The sequence below is a fragment of the Notolepis coatsorum genome (assembly GCF_963971535.1).
Source record: "Notolepis coatsorum genome assembly, chromosome: 1".
Taxonomy (NCBI): Eukaryota; Metazoa; Chordata; class Actinopteri; order Aulopiformes; family Paralepididae; genus Notolepis; species Notolepis coatsorum.
The window spans coordinates 159,690,588-159,712,394 of NC_140165.1; the positions used below are offsets into that span (position 1 = coordinate 159,690,588).

Below are 21,807 nucleotides of genomic sequence, written 5' to 3' on the forward strand. Positions count from 1 at the left end.
CTATTGCGTGGAGCGCCAGATGGCTCTTCCTTATCTGTTGTGTTCTGTAGAACAGTATGCGGTACATTGATCCGTTGAGTCTGTCGGTCTACGTCTGTTTTTAATACATTTTCAATCGGGAGTATCCGTTTGTTGGACAGGGTTGACGTAGGGCTGGGCGATATGGAAAAAAATCATATCGCGATAACGATATGATAATGTTATCATATTTCTCGATATCGATAATTATCGAATTGTTATAAGTATAAAAAAAAATATTTTTTTTAACAACAGACTTATGTTTATTTTGCAGCAATTCTTTGTCATTGCCGCCATCTTTAGTGTTACATCCCCTCACACTCCAGTTCTCAGGCTGCAGCTGGTTTAAAAGCTAAAGTAAACCGGCTTCTCTGCTGGCTGTGGCTCCAGGGAAGTTGAACAGTTCTGGCTCTGCTAGTTTCTTTTCGATCTTTTGGCGCTTTTTTGGTGGACCGTGACTCGTGACTGGAGTCTAGTTCTGCTAGCACACCTAGCCTACTGTGTACAGACGGTTTCAAACTGTCTTTTAAATTAGAAAGCAAACAAAATAAATGGACAAGAGAGAAATAAATCTCAATTTGGTCAGTATTGTCATTTGGACAAGCAAAGCCATTACTTTAAGTTGCAGGCAAGAAAGACAAGTCTGTCCACTGTCTCTGGTTTTAAAACTGCCCTGTTGCAGGTCACAAAAAAAATTAAAAAAAACAAAGAAAACATAAAAAAACGATTTTTCGATTTTTTTTTTATTTCGATATCGATTATTAAAATATATCGCGATATTTATCGTTATATCGCCCAGCCCTAGGTTGATGCTGTGTCCGTCTCCGCCAGATTTGTGTCTGTGTTGATGGACAGAAAAGTCGAAGAGGGTGGACTTTTGGAAGTGACAGGATATGTTGCCAACCGCAAAGGCACAATTATGTTAGGTTGTAATTATTTTTACTAAACCAACGGATGGTAATACCTTCAGTCAAATTTCTCTCTTCATTGTCGGAACAGTTAACTGCAGCCTAGTTGCAGACCTTTCCAGGGGGCAGTTAGGCTACGTTCACGCTACAAGCCTTACTGCTTAATTCTGACTTATTACTCTGATCAGATCATTTTTCTTTGGCTGTTCACATCATTAAATTTTTTTTGCCAATATCAGATTCTAGTGTGAACTGGTCACGCTCCTGACCCGCATGCACAAATGAACAATAACGAAGATGGGCGTAAACATGGAGGACACTGAAGTCGCAGTTTACGATTGAATTCATAAGTTGAGGCCAACTAATTCATGGACATATGATATGAGGAGGTGAAACAGAGCCATTTCTTCTTTCATTATGCTTTCAAACATGTCCCCGCTATGATACGTCCCCTCAAGTTTAGCTTGTACGAGCGAATCACCCCAATACTTACTACTACTACTAATAAATGCCTCACTGTCCCTCCACTGACCACCTCCATCACTTCTGTATTCCATGTTTATATTCAGAGTGACTCGCACCACAGAATTGTGATGAATGTCAATCTCTAGAGTGACGTAAAAGTCACATGAATTCTGATATGGCTGTTCAGACTGATGTCGCATTGCAAAAAATCAGACCTTTATCTGATTTAGGACCACATATGAAAGTGGCCTCTCATGCCTGCAGTGTGAACGTAGCCTTAGACTGGGACTCATTCATTTTATGCAGCGTCATCTTCAATGCACAAGGTACAGGCTTATAATAGGGGAGCACCTAGTGGTAAACGGATGGAACAGCAGTGGTGCTGCCTAAAATTTGTAATCTTCCGCCTCCTTATTTCAATGGTTTACAAATTAGAACACTACACTACATCGTTTTTATTTGTAATGTTTTGAATAGGCTATTCTGGAAAACAGTAAAGTTCTAAGAACGTATTGACTTTTACTGTCGACACAGAGAACCCGTTGAAAGTCCATTGTTTAGTCAACACATTTTCATATCCCTATATCATATCGAAATAATTCCAGATGATTATTGCAATAAGAATTTCTCTCATATTGCCCCGCATTAGAGATCCTCTGATACCGACACTGGTATGATACCACCAGGCTTAAACAAGGTGTCTGTATGAAGATAATTTCCCCAGTACTTACAGTCTGCTCCTGAGACTGTTGTGACCGGCGGTATGGCCAAAAATGATAATTATCGATATTGTTATAAGTATTAAAAAATTTATTAAAAATTATTTAACAGATGTACGGTATGTTTATTTTGCAGCAATTATTTGTCGTTGCCGCCATCTTTAGTGTTACAGCCCCTCACACTCTAGTTCTCAGGCTGCAGCTGGTTTGAAAGCGAAAGTAAACAGGCTTCTCTGCTGGCTGTGGCTCCAGGGGAGTTGAATAGTTCTGGCTCTTCTAGTTTCTTTTTTATCTTTTGCCGCTTTTTTGGTGGACAAACCACCGCACATGTTCACCGTGACTCGCGACTGGAGACTAGGTCTGCTAGCACACATAGCCTACTGTGTACAGACGGTTTCAAACTGTATTTTAAATTAGAAAGCAAACAAAATAAATGGACAAGAGAAAAATAAATCTCAATTTGGTCAGTATTGTCATTTGGACAAGCAAAGTCATTACTTTAAGTTGCAGGCAAGAAAGACAAGTCTGTCCACGGTCTCTGGTTTTAAAACTGCCCTGTTGCAGGTCACAAAAAAAAGATTTGTCGCCCAGCCCTAGTCCAAGGCATGTTTTCTCTCAGGAAGACCACCACATTATATTTCAATTATCTTTGTCCCAATGACTCCAAACTATTGGTTTATATTTTCATTTCATTTTTCAAACCTTTATTTCAACTCGTAAGACACTGGGGTTACCCTCATTTACAGCGACGACAAGCTTACAAAACAAGACAGTTTATCAGCAATTGCATACATATAGACACAATAAATGGGGATAAACAATAAGAAAATCAGCTAAGACAGTTACAAGTGGACACATGTACCTTTTTTTAAATGCAGCAAAAGAAGGAAGAAGCTTCGGTTTCATTCCAGGTGTTGACCTGGTTCAGTGAAGTTAATGGATACCAGATGGAATGGTACTAGTTAAGAGGCGACTCTTAAAAAGTCTAGCTCTCGGAATCGGCATCCGCAGTGGATATTGATCAGTGTTGTTGTGTTCCCTCCAGAGAACCGGACCCACCAGGGGCTGTTTGATATCCAGTGTGATAACGTCCTCTGTCTCTCCTCCAGATCTGTCCTATATGTGCAGCGCTGCCCGGCGGCGACCCCAACCACGTGACGGACGACTTCGCCGCTCATCTCACACTTGAACACAGAGCACCCAGAGACTTGATATCCTTTGAAAAATGTCACCATAAGTCTGCTCCGAGATTCTATATGTTCATACTGTACTGTTGAGATTAGAGCTGTACCTTATACCATTGTTTCCCCCAACGTTAAGTTTAGCTATTTTGTGTCTCATTTGTTATTATTAAATTGTATTTGATCAGATGCACCAAAAAAAAAGACATATCGGCCATTCGGCCGCACTGCTCACCTAAATATCGGCATTGGCCATTGAAAAACCAACATCGGTCAACCACTAATCTAAACACTAAACATTTTCACAGAGGCTCTCAAACAGTTGGCAGAGTTATTGCTAGTCACTTATCGCTAGTCACTTATCGCTAGTCCAAAAAGTTTCCAAGATGGTCTTAAAAAGTTGTTCCAAGCCCCGTGTTGGCAACACTTGAATGCTCACTGGTTTGATGAGGCCCTGTGTAGCTGCTCTACACACAATGTTTCCTCTTTCTAAATGACTAAAGACACTTCTGCTTCACACACTGGCAAAATGTCTCTTTTCTAAATGACTAAACTAAACTTTATTTGCAACTACACAAAAAGATTCCACGTAATTATACATGCAATAAAGAAAACGGTAACACGTGTGGCACCTTTTGAATGTTTGTTTCATATTGGAATGTCTAGGCTATGAACCAAGCTTCCAATAAATGAATCGGTCCAAGGTTTCCAATGATATCACATGTGGTTTATATATATATATATTAGTGTGAAAGTGTTCCCATAACATCTAAATGGCATCTTGGGTTTGAATATATTAATCAGGATTAATATACAATAGCTCAAAAGCAGCACTAGAAAGGCTATGTCCATGACATTAACCTGCAATCACTTTAAAGAGTTCAGAAGAAATTTCACTTTAATGTAGGGTTCTGGGTTCATAATAAATTGTATCACATTTGATGAAATGTTAACTATCATGATTCTCCTTGGAAGAATATATATACTGTATACCGTAATTTTCGGACTATAAGGCGCACCTGAATATAAGCCGCAGCAGCTAAATTGAATGATGTGTACATATATAAGCCGCACTGGACTATAAGCCGCAGGTGTTTTAATGTTTAATTACCATATGTAAGGGTTCGTGCACAGAGGGGATTGTCGGGAAAGAGATGGCTGTTTGAGGAAGCTCCCATTTATTAACATTTTTGTTTAAACAGTAATGGTAGCTAGGTACTAACGCTAGCTCACAGAATGATAGCCACGCTAGTTAGCCAGCCAGGTACTAACGCCAGCTCACAGAACGATAGCCACGCTAGTTAGCCAGCGCCAGCCAGGTACCAACACCAGCTCACAGAACTATAGCCAGTTAGCCAGCACCTGCGAAATCGAATGCCAAACTGATGATATCAGATCCATCAGTAGCTAGATAACATTAGACAACGCCTTATGCATTAATAAACTAAAGTGAATAGTTCGTTGACTGGGTCATTTTGTTTAATGCTTCAGTTATGTTGAAAGAGGAGCTCTGAGCTGCTCATACACTAGACTCTTGCCGTAATGGTTTGTTGACGTGGGTCTGTGAGGGGGAGGGGCAAGGCGTGCACTGCTGCAGCAGATTTAGGAGTCTGATCTGACGGTCACAGAGCTGAGGGAGCGCGCCCAGTTAGCTGTAAAAATCCATAGATTAGCCGCACCGTTATATAAGCCGCAGGGTCGAAAAATGGGGGAAAATCCGCGGCTTATAGTCAGAAAATTACGGTATATATTTGTATTGTATCGGAAATGTAACCGGTGTATCTATTCCAAATAAAAACATTTTAGAAGTTCCTCTGCTGGGGATTGAACCCTAACCCTAACGTTATGTTTTAACCAACTAACCTCACCTCTAACTATAAGCTATAACCATAATTGGATAGTGGTGAGAGCACTCGTCCGCGACTGCAATGAATGTTTGTTCAATGCCTGGTTGTGGCGTTTGTGTTGGACCTTTGCAGATACAATACGTAAATGTATTACTTATGGCTATAACATAACATACATTATGTACCTTTTTTCCTGTGGTCGATTAGTACTTTATTTACGTTTTCTGATGAGATTGTCTTGACTATGCACATGTATGAAATATCAGAAGAGAGGAAATGAGGAGCAGAGCTCTGAAGCAGCGTTAGCTTGTTTGTTTATTTATGGATTGCCACCCGAGGTTTTTGAAGCATATCTGAAAGGTGAGGCGACCGTGTGTCTGGCTCGTTAGCTCAGTGGTGGCGTACCGTTCTACACTTGCCTCCTACAGTAGGCTCCTTGCTTTGCGCTGACCTCCATGAGGGGTCTTTGAACCAGGCATCGCACGGGTCCTGACCCCCATACCTTCCTTTTAACACTTTGAATGCCACGAGGTGGCGCCAGTGGTAGCGCTTCAATGCCACCATCGGCGCCAATGTTACGCTTAATATCGCCTAATCTATGTTTTAAATTATGGCTATGTGTCTAATCTGCCCATCGCTTATCAAAGAATCCTTTTCCAGTCAGTGCTGTCGAGGCAGATTGGTTTTTTATCGCTTCATTTCCGTTTGAGAACATTTTGAAAAGCACCCGTTTTGAGGTAAAAAACAGTTCATTCTAGAGTAGACCATTCTATGATAATCGTCTTTTACTGGAATATTCCAGAACGTTGATATTCGTCGGCCTATTTATGAATCGTTTTCAAATAAACGCTAGATGATCAATATTATACGTGCACGCAAGCACATTCGAGCCGCGCACGGATAATCGCAGTGTTCATTTCCTCTTGGACTTTTACAGTGAAACCGAAAGAGCCCATTTCACAAAACAGCCTATATCTTCATCAATTAGTCTGATTATCCTAACACTGATAACATAGATTCCTTACCTGACATCAGATGGTATCCAACTGGTATATTCCAATTCCTGATCACCATTCGAAAAAATTGATAAGTGTATGGATCCAACGTGTGTACAGTGCAGTACATGATTCCGCGGGGCTGAGAGGCTCCAGAATGAACTCTAGTAACCCCGGCTGCATCAGTGGACTGGAAAATGTGGAGTACAGGATTTTTTTCCCCATCCATTTTCATTGAGTCCATTCCAAAATCCCTTATGTCATCTGGGAGACGATAGGGGGCGCTTTTTTCCACATCTGATCGCCGGCGGCACTCGGGTATACTCGCGTGATGCAATATGATTTCAGATCGCTAAAAAAAGAATTCCGAGAAATCTCGTGAGTGGCTTTCAACATAACTATCGGAAACCCGAGATATCTCGTGTGTGGCAGTGAAAGTGTTAATGAGGGGACGTATAACGGTGATGTTGTCACACCAAATATAGCTATGCTATATGATTATGCTATTATGATTGTAAACACAGCCTGGTTTCAAACCTGCTTCACTAAATGTTGCTTAAAGGGGCACTTTGCCAAAAAACAATGCTGTTCATTTTTGCATATAATCTTTGCACACATTCATATTTAGTTTGACAGTTATTGGGAGTAAATTAGTTTGAATACGGCCACCAGTGATGTCATCAGGCACATTGCATCCTTGTGTTATATTAATTACAGCTACATTAAAATAAAATGTAACAATACCTTGTCTTAAAAGGTCAGCTACCTTATTTCATTGAGCTGTAATTAAGTTTTTGGATGTATGTGAGATGTGCAAAATCAGCATGGTTTCCTTTGGTTATTATTATTTTTAAATATATATAAATAAATAAATGGTGTTGAGACGATGAGGTCTTACTGTGTCCCCTGTCTGGGCTGTTCTAGAGTGTTCTGCCCTTCTTTTTAAAGAATCCTCACTATGACAACAAACGGAAGCTCTGGTGGAAATCCCCCTTCAATGGGAAACATGACGGTGGAAGCCTGCTCATGCCACACTTTGATCCAGGCTGCCATCTTGTGGAGAGGAGCGAATACTGCAATTAAAGACCTGGAGTTGTGTCTATGGATGACTCTGACCTGCTCAATAAACGCAGCAGAAGATGACCTGAAAGTAATTTGGGTGTGTGTTGCGCCCTATTCTAGAAAGTCAAAGTTATGTTTATTGTCATTTTCCCATTGACATGGAAGCACAAGATACAGCACCCGGGTCTCAGCTAATAGCCATTTGATACTAGATGAACTAGAAGAACTAGAAAAGAACACTCCATCGGCTCTATTGGTAATATTTATACATTGGTTGAAAATGCAAATTTAGGCAGCAGTGCTCTGAAGTTCCAGGGAGAAGCATTTAAAGAACTATCCAGTTAAAAAATATAGACTCCAGGCACAAAACATTTGAGTAAACTGAAATAATAATTAAAACTAACAAGCTATAATGTGTACTTTACAAAACAAATATACAGAGCAGTTTTAGTTTGTCAACATGGCAAGTGTGAGGAGGCATTGATGCACGTTTATTGAAATGGAGTCGGTTGCCTTCACAAAGTGTTTGTATGTATAACGCAATACCTATTCTGAATGTCTTGAAGCTTGCCCCTGACAAATATATAACAAACTAAAACTAAATTGAAACCCTCTCTGGAAACAAACAAAATTCTCTAAACAATAAGGAAACAAAGACCAATGAAGAGCTTCAATCAAGCTGCTGATTGTGTTGCTTTACTCGAGCTCTGTCATGTCTACAATAAATTATATTTTCAAGCCTGAGATGCCATTTTTCTGAACTAGCACCATTTTATCACTATTGAAAATAGTGTCTTAGTGTGCCTTAACCTTGCTTGAAATGTTGCCCATTTTTCCTCTATGGAAAGACAGTGGGAACAGTAAAATAATGTTTTTCTTTTGAATGTGGTTACAGGCAGCCATGTGGGAAGAAGGAGAACTACACAAGCATTTATTGCAAGCAAGGTCTCTTGATGAATGTGTTGTGAGCGTTGGCCCGGTACAGGGTCTGTAGACTTGGTGCATTCCTTGACAGTGAGCTGCACGATGAGTCGAGCGGCGTGCGGCATGTGAGGAGGATGTTCCACCCCGGGCGCGGTCTGGGCGGCCCCCGCGCTCGCCGCTCTAACATGCACTTCACCAGCAGCACCACCGGGGGGCTCTCTGCCAGCCAGAGCTCCTCTCAGAGCTCCAACTACAGCAGAGAGGCCATGGACCCCATAGCAGGTTAGACATACACACAGGTTATGGACCCCATATGCGTTTGTTGGAGCACTTGTATTGCCACACTATACACAGTGGGATTTAGAGTTACATCCCTTATTATGCATGTAGGCATTTCACCTGAGAGGTCAGTGTTCAGGGTTAGCTATTTACAGGGGACCCCTCGAGCAGGTAAGGGGTGCAGGGCAGGCACAAGTACAGTATACACTCGCACATGCAAACCGAGACCATTGACCACACAGCAGGTATGACACACATGCATGATATGATCGCTATAGGCTCCCTTACATCCGCACAGCTGTTATAACCAGCAGACCCTTTAGGCCCTATTACAGTCCAGACGTATATCATGATACAATAGCGGACTTCTGCATTCATTCCCATAGGCATGTCCGTGCTGCACCACTCGGTTCTTCTGCCACCATGTCCGTGCACCACTCTTGCCCACCATGTGTGGGTCATGTCCGTGCACCACTCAGTTCTTCTGCCACCATGTGTGGGTCATGTCCGTGCACCACTCAGTTCTTCTGCCACCATGTGTGGGTCATGTCCGTGCACCACTCAGTTCTTCTGCCACCATGTGTGGGTCATGTCCGTGCTGCACCACTCAGTTCTTCTGCCACCATGTGTGGGTCATGTCCGTGCTGCACCACTCAGTTCTTCTGCCACCATGTGTGGGTCATGTCCGTGCACCACTCAGTTCTTCTGCCACCAGGTGTGGGTCATGTCCGTGCACCACTCAGTTCTTCTGCCACCATGTGTGGGTCATGTCCGTGCACCACTCAGTTCTTCTGCCACCATGTGTGGGTCATGTCCGTGCACCACTCAGTTCTTCTGCCACCATGTGTGGGTCATGTCCGTGCTGCACCACTCAGTTCTTCTGCCACCATGTGTGGGTCATGTCCGTGCACCACTCAGTTCTTCTGCCACCATGTGTGGGTCATGTCCGTGCACCACTCAGTTCTTCTGCCACCATGTGTGGGTCATGTCCGTGCACCACTCAGTTCTTCTGCCACCATGTGTGGGTCATGTCCGTGCACCACTCAGTTCTTCTGCCACCATGTGTGGGTCATGTCCGTGCACCACTCAGTTCTTCTGCCACCATGTGTGGGTCATGTCCGTGCACCACTCAGTTCTTCTGCCACCATGTGTGGGTCATGTCCGTGCACCACTCAGTTCTTCTGCCACCATGTGTGGGTCATGTCCGTGCACCACTCAGTTCTTCTGCCACCATGTGTGGGTCATGTCCGTGCACCACTCAGTTCTTCTGCCACCATGTGTGGGTCATGTCCGTGCACCACTCAGTTCTTCTGCCACCATGTGTGGGTCATGTCCGTGCTGCACCACTCAGTTCTTCTGCCACCATGTGTGTGGGTCATGTCCGTGCACCACTCAGTTCTTCTGCCACCATGTGTGTGGGTCATGTCCGTGCACCACTCAGTTCTTCTGCCACCATGTGTGGGTCATGTCCGTGCACCACTCAGTTCTTCTGCCACCATGTGTGTGGGTCATGTCCGTGCACCACTCGGTTCTTCTGCCACCATGTGTGTGGGTCAAAGGACATTGGTGCATCAAATAGCTGCTAACCCCTGGATTGCGGACTGTCTGCATAGTGTCTGCATCCTATACGTAACCTATACAAGCTTTAACACGGCCGGACGGCCCAAAAACACATTATTTAAACTACAAAGGACATGGGCTGTTCATTTGGTCAGACAATCGACACCCACTACAGAAATATAAATCTGATATTCACACACATACACAACTATGAGAGGTCAGACATACAAAACATTAAATAATAACTCATTCATACAATGGACCTGTCTCAAACCCTGCCCTCTTTTCTTGATCCTCCAATCACAACTGTCGCTTACCTCGGACAAACTTGGTTTGTCCGAGGTAAGCGACAGTTGTGATTGGAGGATCAAGAAAAGAGGGCAGGGTTTGAGACGGGTCCATTACAAAATAATTGTCATAGTGTAGTATGTGTAGCTTTGCCACTCTCCTCCTAGACTGTTAAAATATAGTGTAGCTTTCAAGTTTCTTTAATAGTTGTGTCATACAGAAGTACAGAATACTTTTATACAAAATGCTTCTTACTGTTATGCTCCAGAGACTGTGCAAGACAAGAATGAAATAAAATAATAGTATAGCATGTAAATTAGAAGTAAAAAAAAAATGAGGTCAGTGTTCAGTATAGACATATGTACAATGTTCGATGCAGAATAGACGTAACTGAGTTACCATATAATATACAATACTATGCAGTGTACTAATATACAATACTATATAGTGCAAGGCAGAAATGGGATGAGGTGCAATTTAGGTACAATTTACAGTAGGTGTACGAGTTGTAGTGCAAATCCTTTATCAATAAATATAAAGTGTGTTTGTGTGATCTAAAGTGTGGAGAGTGGGTGCTGCAATGTGTTGTTTGTTTAAGTGAGTGTGGGTGTGTGTGCTGTGTGCATTTGATGGTTGTTGCATAGTGTTTATTGTTCGTTTAGCAGCCTGATGGCCTGGGGATAGAAGCTTCTTCTGAGTCTTTCTGTGCTCGCCTTAAGACTCCGGTATCGCTTGCCTGACCGCAGCAGTTCAAAGAGGCAGTTGTTCGGGTGGCTCGAGTCCTTAATAATTCTCTTAGCCTTCCCCCTGCACCGCTTGTTGTAAATGTTCTGGAGGGTGGGAAGCTTTGCTCTTCTCCCTCATCAGTATAGTGTATGTAGCTTTGTGTCTCTCCCTCATCAGTAGTGTAGTATGTAGCTTTGTGTCTCTCCCTCATCAGTATAGTGTATGTAGCTTTGTGTCTCTCCCTCGTCAGTATAGTGTAGTATGTAGCTTTGTCTCTCTCCCTCATCAGTATAGTGTAGTACATAGGTGTCAAATTCATGGCCCGCGGGCCAAATGTGGCCCGCCACGTCATTTGATGTGGCCCCCCAAGAGCTCTGATTTTTTTTAAACATTAATCTTGGGTTAAAAAATAGCGGCGTTAAAATAATTGTGGGTTAATGCGTTAATAAAGCTTTAACTTTGACAGCCTTAGTTATTACACATTCTTACACATACATGTATGTTGAACATCTGAGGTATTGATGAAGTAACAAAGGAAAAAAGCCAAAGCACTTACTCCTCAGACATTCTTTGACAATTTTACAGCCCAAAATACAAAAAAGATCCAGGCGGAATAGGTAACAAAGGGTTGAAGAATTATTGTCTGAACTGTCGGATGCAAACTGGCTGTGTGACATAACCGAGCATCTCGCTCAATTGAATAAGAAGCTGTAGGGACGCAAACAAGTCCCACCCAAAACTTGACCAATATAGTTGTGAACTGAGACAACCCTTATTTTGTTATTTTTTAGTACAGTTACAGTTGTGTGTTCATGCAGACACATAATAGCAATTTCATTACGAATTGAAAATGGTGGACCCTGATGTAAACAAGTCGAAAGTCTTTCTCTGGTCTGCATCCCCTTAACAATTGTGTGTATTGAACTGTACTGTACTGTACCCATTCTGCAATCTGTTAATTAAAGTTAATTAAACTATCTTCCATTAGTTGGATGTATGGCCTCTCCAAGGTTGTGTGCAGCCATTTGTTTTTGTAACATCTGCTACATCTGTCCCATGTGTTCTTTGCAGCTCGGTTGTTAGTTCTGCCCCTCTTGACTGTGACAAAGGTTTTGAACAAACTTAATGTCATAGCTTGTATTTGATGATCTTCTTCTTTGTTATTTACTTGAATGGTTTGATCATTGATTAATGGAGTAATATGGGGTTCTGATAAACTAAAATTATTTGTTAAAATAACATAAGCATCTATGCAAATGCATATGCAATATGTATAACTTGAATAAGTAATAAATACAGAAACAACATGTTTAACAATATGTAAATGAGTAGCTACATTTATTTTACATTACATTAACATTTATACGGTCCCTTTGGCCCTTTGAGGGCAACCATAATGCTGATGTGGCCCTCTGTGAAAATGAGTTCGACACCCCTGGTATGTAGCTTTGTCTCTCTCCCTCATCAGTATATAGTGTAGTATGTAGCTTTGTGTCTCTCCCTTATCAGTATATTGTATAGTATGTAGCTTTGTCTCTCTCCTCATCAGTATAGTGTATGTAGCTTTGTTTCTCTCCCTCATCAGTATAGTGTATGTAGCTTCGCCTCTCTCCCTTATCAGTATATTGTGTAGTATGTAGCTTTGTCTCTCTCCTCATCAGTATAGTGTAGTATGTAGCTTTGTGTCTCTCCCTCATCAGTATAGTGTAGTATCATGTAGCTTTGTCTCATCAGTATTGTGTAGTATGTAGCTTTGTCTCTCTTCCTCATCAGTATATAGTGTAGTATGTAGCTCTGCTCTTCTCCCTCATCAGTATTGTGTAGTATGTAGCTTTGACTCTCTCCCTCATCAGTATTGTGTAGTATGTAGCTTTGTCTCTCTCCCTCATCAGTATAGTGTAGTATGTAGCTTTGTCTCTCTTCCTCATCAGTATAGTGTAGTATATAGCTTTGTCTCTCTCCCTCATCAGTATAGTGTAGTATGTAGCTTTGTCTCTCTCCCTCATCAGTATATAGTGTAGTATGTAGCTTTGTGTCTCTCCCTCATCAGTATAGTGTATGTAGCTTTGTCTCTCTCCCTCATCAGTATAGTGTAGTATGTAGCTTTGTGTCTCTCCCTCATCAGTATAGTGTATACTGTAGCTTTGTGTCTCTCCCTCATCAGTATAGTGTATGTAGCTTTGTCTCTCTCCCTCATCAGTATAGTGTAGTATGTAGCTTCGCCTCTCTCCCTTATCAGTATATTGTATAGTATGTAGCTTTGTCTCTCTCCTCATCAGTATAGTATGTAGCTTTGTCTCTCTCCCTCATCAGTATAGTGTAGTATGTAGCTTTGTCTCTCTCCCTCATCAGTATAGTGTATGTAGCTTCGCCTCTCTCCCTTATCAGTATAGTGTAGTATGTAGCTTTGTCTCTCTCCTCATCAGTATAGTGTAGTATGTAGCTTTGTGTCTCTCCCTCATCAGTATATAGTGTAGTATGTAGCTTTGTCTCATCAGTATAGTGTAGTATGTAGCTTTGTGTCTCTCCCTCATCAGTATATAGTGTAGTATGTAGCTTTGTGTCTCTCCCTCATCAGTATAGTGTAGTATCATGTAGCTTTGTCTCATCAGTATTGTGTAGTATGTAGCTTTGTCTCTCTTCCTCATCAGTATATAGTGTAGTATGTAGCTCTGCTCTTCTCCCTCATCAGTATTGTGTAGTATGTAGCTTTGACTCTCCCTCATCAGTATTGTGTAGTATGTAGCTTTGTCTCTCTCCCTCATCAGTATAGTGTAGTATGTAGCTTTGTCTCTCTTCCTCATCAGTATAGTGTAGTATATAGCTTTGTCTCTCTCCCTCATCAGTATAGTGTAGTATGTAGCTTTGTCTCTCTCCCTCATCAGTATATAGTGTAGTATGTAGCTTTGTGTCTCCCTCATCAGTATAGTGTAGTATGTAGCTTTGTCTATCTCCCTCATCAGTATATAGTGTAGTATGTAGCTTTGTGTCTCTCCCTCATCAGTATAGTGTAGTATGTAGCTTTGTCTCTCTCCCTCATCAGTATATAGTGTAGTATGTAGCTTTGTGTCTCTCCCTCATCAGTATAGTGTATGTAGCTTTGTCTCTCTCCCTCATCAGTATAGTGTAGTATGTAGCTTTGTGTCTCTCCCTCATCAGTATAGTGTATACTGTAGCTTTGTGTCTCTCCCTCATCAGTATAGTGTATGTAGCTTTGTCTCTCTCCCTCATCAGTATAGTGTAGTATGTAGCTTCGCCTCTCTCCCTTATCAGTATATTGTATAGTATGTAGCTTTGTCTCTCTCCTCATCAGTATAGTATGTAGCTTTGTCTCTCTCCCTCATCAGTATAGTGTAGTATGTAGCTTTGTCTCTCTCCCTCATCAGTATAGTGTATGTAGCTTCGCCTCTCTCCCTTATCAGTATAGTGTAGTATGTAGCTTTGTCTCTCTCCTCATCAGTATAGTGTAGTATGTAGCTTTGTGTCTCTCCCTCATCAGTATATAGTGTAGTATGTAGCTTTGTCTCATCAGTATAGTGTAGTATGTAGCTTTGTGTCTCTCCCTCATCAGTATATAGTGTAGTATGTAGCTTTGTGTCTCTCCCTCATCAGTATAGTGTAGTATCATGTAGCTTTGTCTCATCAGTATTGTGTAGTATGTAGCTTTGTCTCTCTTCCTCATCAGTATATAGTGTAGTATGTAGCTCTGCTCTTCTCCCTCATCAGTATTGTGTAGTATGTAGCTTTGACTCTCCCTCATCAGTATTGTGTAGTATGTAGCTTTGTCTCTCTCCCTCATCAGTATAGTGTAGTATGTAGCTTTGTCTCTCTTCCTCATCAGTATAGTGTAGTATATAGCTTTGTCTCTCTCCCTCATCAGTATAGTGTAGTATGTAGCTTTGTCTCTCTCCCTCATCAGTATATAGTGTAGTATGTAGCTTTGTGTCTCCCTCATCAGTATAGTGTAGTATGTAGCTTTGTCTATCTCCCTCATCAGTATATAGTGTAGTATGTAGCTTTGTGTCTCTCCCTCATCAGTATAGTGTAGTATGTAGCTTTGTCTCTCTTCCTCATCAGTATAGTGTAGTATATAGCTTTGTCTCTCTCCCTCATCAGTATAGTGTAGTATGTAGCTTTGTCTCTCTCCCTCATCAGTATAGTGTAGTATGTAGCTTTGTGTCTCTCCCTCATCAGTATATAGTGTAGTATGTAGCTTTGTGTCTCTCCCTCATCAGTATAGTGTAGTATCATGTAGCTTTGTCTCATCAGTATTGTGTAGTATGTAGCTTTGTCTCTCTTCCTCATCAGTATATAGTGTAGTATGTAGCTCTGCTCTTCTCCCTCATCAGTATTGTGTAGTATGTAGCTTTGTCTCTCTCCCTCATCAGTATTGTGTAGTATGTAGCTTTGTCTCTCTCCCTCATCAGTATAGTGTAGTATGTAGCTTTGTCTCTCTTCCTCATCAGTATAGTGTAGTATGTAGCTTTGTCTCTCCCTCATCAGTATTGTGTAGTATGTAACTTTGTCTCTCCCTCATCAGTATAGTGTAGTATGTAGCTTTGTCTCTCTTCCTCATCAGTATAGTGTAGTATGTAGCTTTGCTCTTCTTCCTCATCAGTATAGTGTAGTACAGGGGTGAGAGGGTGAGTACCAGTCAGAGACTAAGAGCCACAAAAATTACTGTGGTACCACAAAGAGCCACACCATATACCAGCGTTTCTCAACCTTTTTTTTCAGTCACGGCACCCTTCATGTGTTTATAGGTCTCACCCTCTGGCCTCTGAAGTTGCTAATGTCTTTTTTTATTTGGGTCTCACAGGGTTAAAAGTACCGTGTGAGACCCACGGTTGCAAAATTACAAAATCACTTTTAGCCATTTAAAAAAAGTCAATGTATAGTCAATTGGTCCTGTTGTTCAGCCTCACAATGCTATTTGATAGTAAATGTGTTTATATGTCCCACCCTCTGGCCTCTGAAGTTGCTAATGTCTTTTTAATTTGGGCCTCACAGGGTTAACCTCTTAAGCCCGAGATATACAGTAAAAGTGTATATTTTCAGCATTACGTTTGTTTACCAATGATTTTAACTGTTATTAGTGAAATATAAGATTATAGAAATCTGGGCGGCCAGGTGGTGCAGTGGGCAAGGCACTCACCACCAATGCTGGAGACGCTGGGTTCGCGTGTTCGATCCCAGCTCTCCACATTGTTTGGTTGGTCGTCCGTACTAATACAATTGGCAGTATTAGAGGGTGGGAAAGCTGATGGGTGGCTCCTGGGCGTTGTAAACAGAAAAATACTCCTACAGTTCGGTCGGGGCGCCTGCTCAGCGAAGGAAGGATCTGGAGGGAGGTAGTGTGACCTTCCACGCGTTACACTCTCCCAGTGAGAATCTGAGCTGCCAGGCTGGCTGCCGGCTGGCTGCGCATGTGTCGGAGGATAGCATGTGATAGTCTCCGGCCTCCCGGACCAACAGTAGGGGGGGTGCGCAACAACCAGGAAGGGAGTTGGGAATTGGCATAACGACTAACAGTGGGATGGGAGAAAAATCGGAAAAAAGAGGAGGGGGAAAAAAGATAGTAAAAAAAAAAAAAAAAAAAGATTATAGAAATCTCAGGGCAGTGAGTCGGAAACCGGCGCATATTGACAGGAGGAAGTGGAGCAGCCAAAAGTGAGTGTAGTCTTTTGAAGGAAGAGACTCAGGGCTTTCGAAAAAGAAAAAAAAACTACCCTACCCAGCTCACGCCAGCCCCTGTCAATCATCTGACTTCTGGATTTACTTTTGTATCTCTTATTTTTGGGGATTATCTCCCACAAACCTGAACGTTATTGCCATAAAACAGAACGCAGTTAGTTCCTCTACCGTTCTGTGAACATCTAGCAAAAAACGGTGTTGCAATATGATGAAAAATTGTGGAGAAATTTACATTATAAAAAAGATGGCAGAATTCAGTACTGTATCTACAAAAACTTCTGTTTAATCATCTTCCCTTTATTCATTTGCTTAGATTTTTCAGTTCTGGTCAATTTTAGCATGGTGTTATTCAGTCAAAGATAAAAAATCTTTTTTAAATAGAATTGATATTCTCCTTTGGTTCATTACAATTTACTCAAGCCTAGTAACAGACACACTATTTCTGACACTGGGAATACATTCCCTGAGATCCATAGATGTCCCTAGATTCAGATACCAAGAACATGCAAATGGACCATTTAAAAAAAATCTGTAAATGTTTATTCTACGTCCTTATGGAATGAGTGACATAAAAAAATAAAGAAAATAAAACTATAATTTTGAATTTTTTTGGATGGAAGAGCCACACATTGACGGGCAAAGAGCCACATGCAGCTCGCGAGCCACGGGTTGGCCACCCCTGGTGTATGTAGTAGGGGTGTAACGATGCATCGATTAATCGAAATGCATCGATTCTAATGTGTTCGATTCGATGCATCGATTTGAATTATGTTAGAATAGATTATAATCGAAATTAATCTAAATAAATTATTTTATTTTTTATTTTAATGTTTTTTTTTTTGTGTATTGTTTTTATTGAGCTATAGTCCATTCATACTGAGTGAATCAGTTCCCCCAGCCACATTTGTGTATTCAAAATGTTTGGGGGAATTAACCGATAGAAAATGTATCGAAAATGTATCGAATCGTGGTCAAATGAAGAGATTTCATGATGCATTGAATCGTTGCCTGACTAATCGTAATCGAATCGCTGTGAGGTCGAATCGTTACACCCCTAGTATGTAGCTTTGCTCTTCTTCCTCATCAGTAGGCTATATAGTGTAGTATGTAGTTTTGCTCCTCTCCCTCATCAGTATAGTACATGTAGTATGTAACTTTGTCTCTCTCCCTCATCAGTATAGTACATGTAGTATGTAACTTTGTCTCTCTTCCTCATCATTTGTCTTTGCCATGTGTTTCTGCAGAGCTGCTGTCCCAGCTGTCTGGAGGGCCGCGCTCGGCCGGGGGCCAGCTCAGCTCCGGGGGCCAGCTCAGCTCCGGGGGCCAGCTCAGCTCCGGGGGCCAGCTCAGCTCCGGGGGCCAGCTCAGCTCCGGGGGCCAGCTCAGCTCCGGGGGCCAGCTCAGCTCCGGGGGCCAGCTCAGCTCCGGGGGCCAGCTCAGCTCCGGCCCCTCGGCCTCCCAGCTCCACATGCAGCTCCAGATGCAGCTCCAGTTGGAGCGCCAGCAGGCCCAGGCGGCGCGGCAGCAGCTGGAGACGGCCCGCAGCGCCACCCGGGGCAGCGGCCGCTCCAACGTGGGCCTCAACACAAACTCGGCCGCCTCCAACCCCAGCACCAACCACAGTTCCAATCCCAACTTGGGGCCCCAGGAGCCCAGCGTCCAGCACTCCGCACACAGCTCCCAGTTCCTACTCAGCAGGTCGGTGGCTTCACTCTGTGCAATAACACCAGGGTTCCTACTTTTGCATCCTGAAGTTCGGAGAGGGCGAACTTTTGGAACTCAATTGCTTTTTGGTATTCAACAACCACACAATAAATATATTCAACCACTTTACCCCGTGGGGCTCTGTGATGAATAATAAAAACTGTGTGGCTAATGTTTTTTTTGCCAGAAGTTAAGGCCGTAGTGAGTGAAATAGTTTGGTAATTGTAATGCTATCACAGTAATTGTAACGCTACATATCACAGTAATATGTAACACTACACTAGCTACATATCACAGTAATATGTAACGCTACACTAGTTACATATCACAGTAACATGTAACACTACACTAGCTACATATCACAGTAATATGTAACACTACACTAGCTACATATCACAGTCATATGTAACACTACACTAGCTACATATCACAGTAACATGTAACACTACACTAGCTACATATCACAGTAATATGTAACACTACACTAGCTACATATCACAGTAACATGTAACACTACACTAGCTACATATCACAGTAACATGTAACACTACACTAGCTACATATCACAGTAATATGTAACGCTACACTAGTTACATATCACAGTAACATGTAACACTACACTAGCTACATATCACAGTAACATGTAACACTACACTAGCTACATATCACAGTAATATGTAACACTACTAGTTACATATCACAGTAATATGTAACGCTACACTAGCTACATATCACAGTAATATGTAACGCTACACTAGTTACATATCACAGTAACATGTAACACTACACTAGTTACATATCACAGTAATATGTAACGCTACACTAGCTACATATCACAGTAATATGTAACGCTACACTAGCTACATATCACAGTAATATGTAACACTACACTAGTTACATATCACAGTCATGTAATGGCTAAGCTAGTTGCATATCAGTAATTGTAATGCTACATATCACAGTAATATGTAACGCTACACTAGCTACATATCACAGTGATATGTAATACTACACTAGCTACATATCAGTTATGCAATGCTAAGATAGTTACATATCACAGTAATTGTAATGCTACATATCACAGTAATATGTAATGACAGGCTAGTTACATATCGCAGTAATTGTAATGCTAAGCTAGTGACATATCACAGTAATTATGCTACATATCACAGTAATATGTAATGACAGGCTATAGCTACATATCGCAGTAATTGTAATGCTATGCTAGCTACATATCACAGTAATTGTAATGCTATGCTAGCTTACATATCACAATAATTGTAGTGCTATGCTAGCTTACATATCACAATAATTGTAGTGCTATACTAGCTTACATATCACAGTAATTGTAGTGCAATGCTAGCTACATATCACACATGCTCATCTTTCACCCTCCCCATCTTTAACCCTCCCCAGGCTGAGCGGTGCACGGCTGTCTGAGGCAGAGCGGCAGGCCTGCGAGGCCCAGTGGGCGGACAGGAGCCTGTTTGTAACGGAGCTGCTGCTGTCCACGCTGTTGCCCGACTACGACGCCACAGCCTCCTCCTCCTCCTCCCAGGACCAGGACTGGGACCGGGACCACTGCTACAGGGACTGCCACGGGCCTTTGCGGGACTTCGCCGACTTTGGGGCGATGGGCTGCATGGAGGTCATGACCCTGGAGGTGGCGATGGAGAGCCTCAACCTCAAAGAGACAGCCCCCGCTGTCACCAAGACCACGAAGACCGCCACCATGACCGCCACCCCCACGACGAAGAATAAAGAGCCCCCCACCCCGCCCCTTTGATGACACGGTCGGTGACCTGCCCAAACAACCGCTGAAACCGGCTGACCGGCGCGTCTGTCCGACTGCCAATGGATGAGAAGAAGGAAGAAAAAAAAGACACTGCAGCTCTTTTCTGCTTTTTTTCTTTTTCTTTCTCTGTGATCATCATTTGAGCTCCGTCTGCTCCCCACCCTCCATGTTTATTATGTTGTGTACGTTGAAGACACGTAGCCAGATGGGAGAACGTGAAAGAGTGAGCGTGCGAGAGAAAAATGACAATATATGAATATATTATAGAAGATTTATGAAAGTTGATAATCAATTCCATGTAACCGGTGTTTTCCTCTTAAGCAGACGAGCGAGCGTAGGTAGAGACAAACGCATCCTCACACACACACGGAGAGGTAGAGACAAACACACATCCTTGCACCCTCGCACACACAAGTAGAGACAAACGCATCCACACTTGCCTGCCTCCTCTCCAATAAAAAACACTGCTGTGTATTAATGGTTAATTATTAAAAAGAAAAGAACATTAAAAAAAATAAGTGCTTGGATGGTTTACCACAACGTAAGCATGAGCTTAAATCACCATGTGCCCATTTTGTAACTGCACAGTCACCTGACGGGACGAGGGAGGGGTCTTTCAGTCGTCCAGACACCTGACTAAACTGTACATTTAGGGTGTCGAGACCACACCAGTGGTCTGCTTCTCACAGACAGACTGTTCCAAATTTGGTTCCATTCATATCGAGCCTCAACCCCTCCCCCCATGTGACATCACATGTAATTTGGTCATGTGACCTGGCTTTATATAGACTGTGGGCACTTTGGTTTTGAATTGCATATCCAGATGTCTCATTTTGAGTACACTACTACAAATGCCCTACTTAACGGGGATATGCACCGGGGGGGGGGGGGGAGCGCGAAAGAGACGGGAGTCATGAAAAACGAATAATCTCTTCAATGTGACTGTTTCTGGCCTTTTTCTTTTTATATGGAAGAAACGCACAGCCCTGGTGTCCAGTATACGTTAGTACTTTTTTGTTGTTTTTTTCCTTGAGACCAGATGCTACTCTCTCCAGCTTCCTGTGATCTGAAGTTCTCTCTCCCTCTCCATTGCTCATGAATGCAAAGGTTATTCAACATGTGACTTGAAGGAGAGGGTCCTGTATGCTCTTTCCATTTGTTTCTCTTTGAGTAGAAGATCTTTCTAGGCCTCCAGTGCTACCTTAAGAAATGCAATGTGAGAGATGGTTTGGGCAGGGGGGGGGGGACAAGCCAATAGACAGGGTCAACTTTTAAATACAGGAAGACAATAAAATGTTTTGGATGGAAATGAACTAACCTAACCCTGCCGTCTCGTGTGTTTAATGGCAGCATGTGTCGTACAGGGTGTGGTGAGATTAAATCTACCCACCCACATTCATACGAGGGACCTGGTGCTGTTCATGATTATTTTGATTGAAATCACGCTTATTAAACACGATTACTCATTGATTTGAGAACATCATACGATGTTCATCTTCTTCAAGTTACCAAAGACGTTTCAGAATAACTGCAGAAACACGCCATGGCTCCCTACTGTTTTAGCGGGGGGGGGGGGGGGGGGGGGTTAAGACCAAATTGAAATTGAAACTCGATTTATCGTCCAGCCCTACCTGGTGCCAAG

General features: G+C 42.4%; 1 protein-coding gene across 6 annotated transcripts in view; it reads left to right on the forward strand.

Moving 5' to 3' along the window:
• Positions 1–21,422, forward strand: part of LOC311230308 (E3 ubiquitin-protein ligase KCMF1-like) — a 51,800-nt gene extending 30,378 nt beyond the window's left edge. For all 6 annotated transcript variants that reach the window (XM_084316541.1, XM_084316543.1, XM_084316546.1 and 3 more), the window contains 4 exons: positions 3,220–3,321; positions 8,221–8,401; positions 17,911–18,364; positions 19,787–21,422. In XM_084316541.1, coding sequence (XP_084172667.1) covers positions 3,220–3,321; positions 8,221–8,401; positions 17,911–18,364; positions 19,787–20,156 — 1,107 coding nt within the window. In that variant the 3' untranslated portion in view covers positions 20,157–21,422. The remainder of the gene's footprint in view (positions 1–3,219; positions 3,322–8,220; positions 8,402–17,910; positions 18,365–19,786) is intronic.
• The last annotated feature ends 385 nt before the right edge of the window (positions 21,423–21,807 follow it).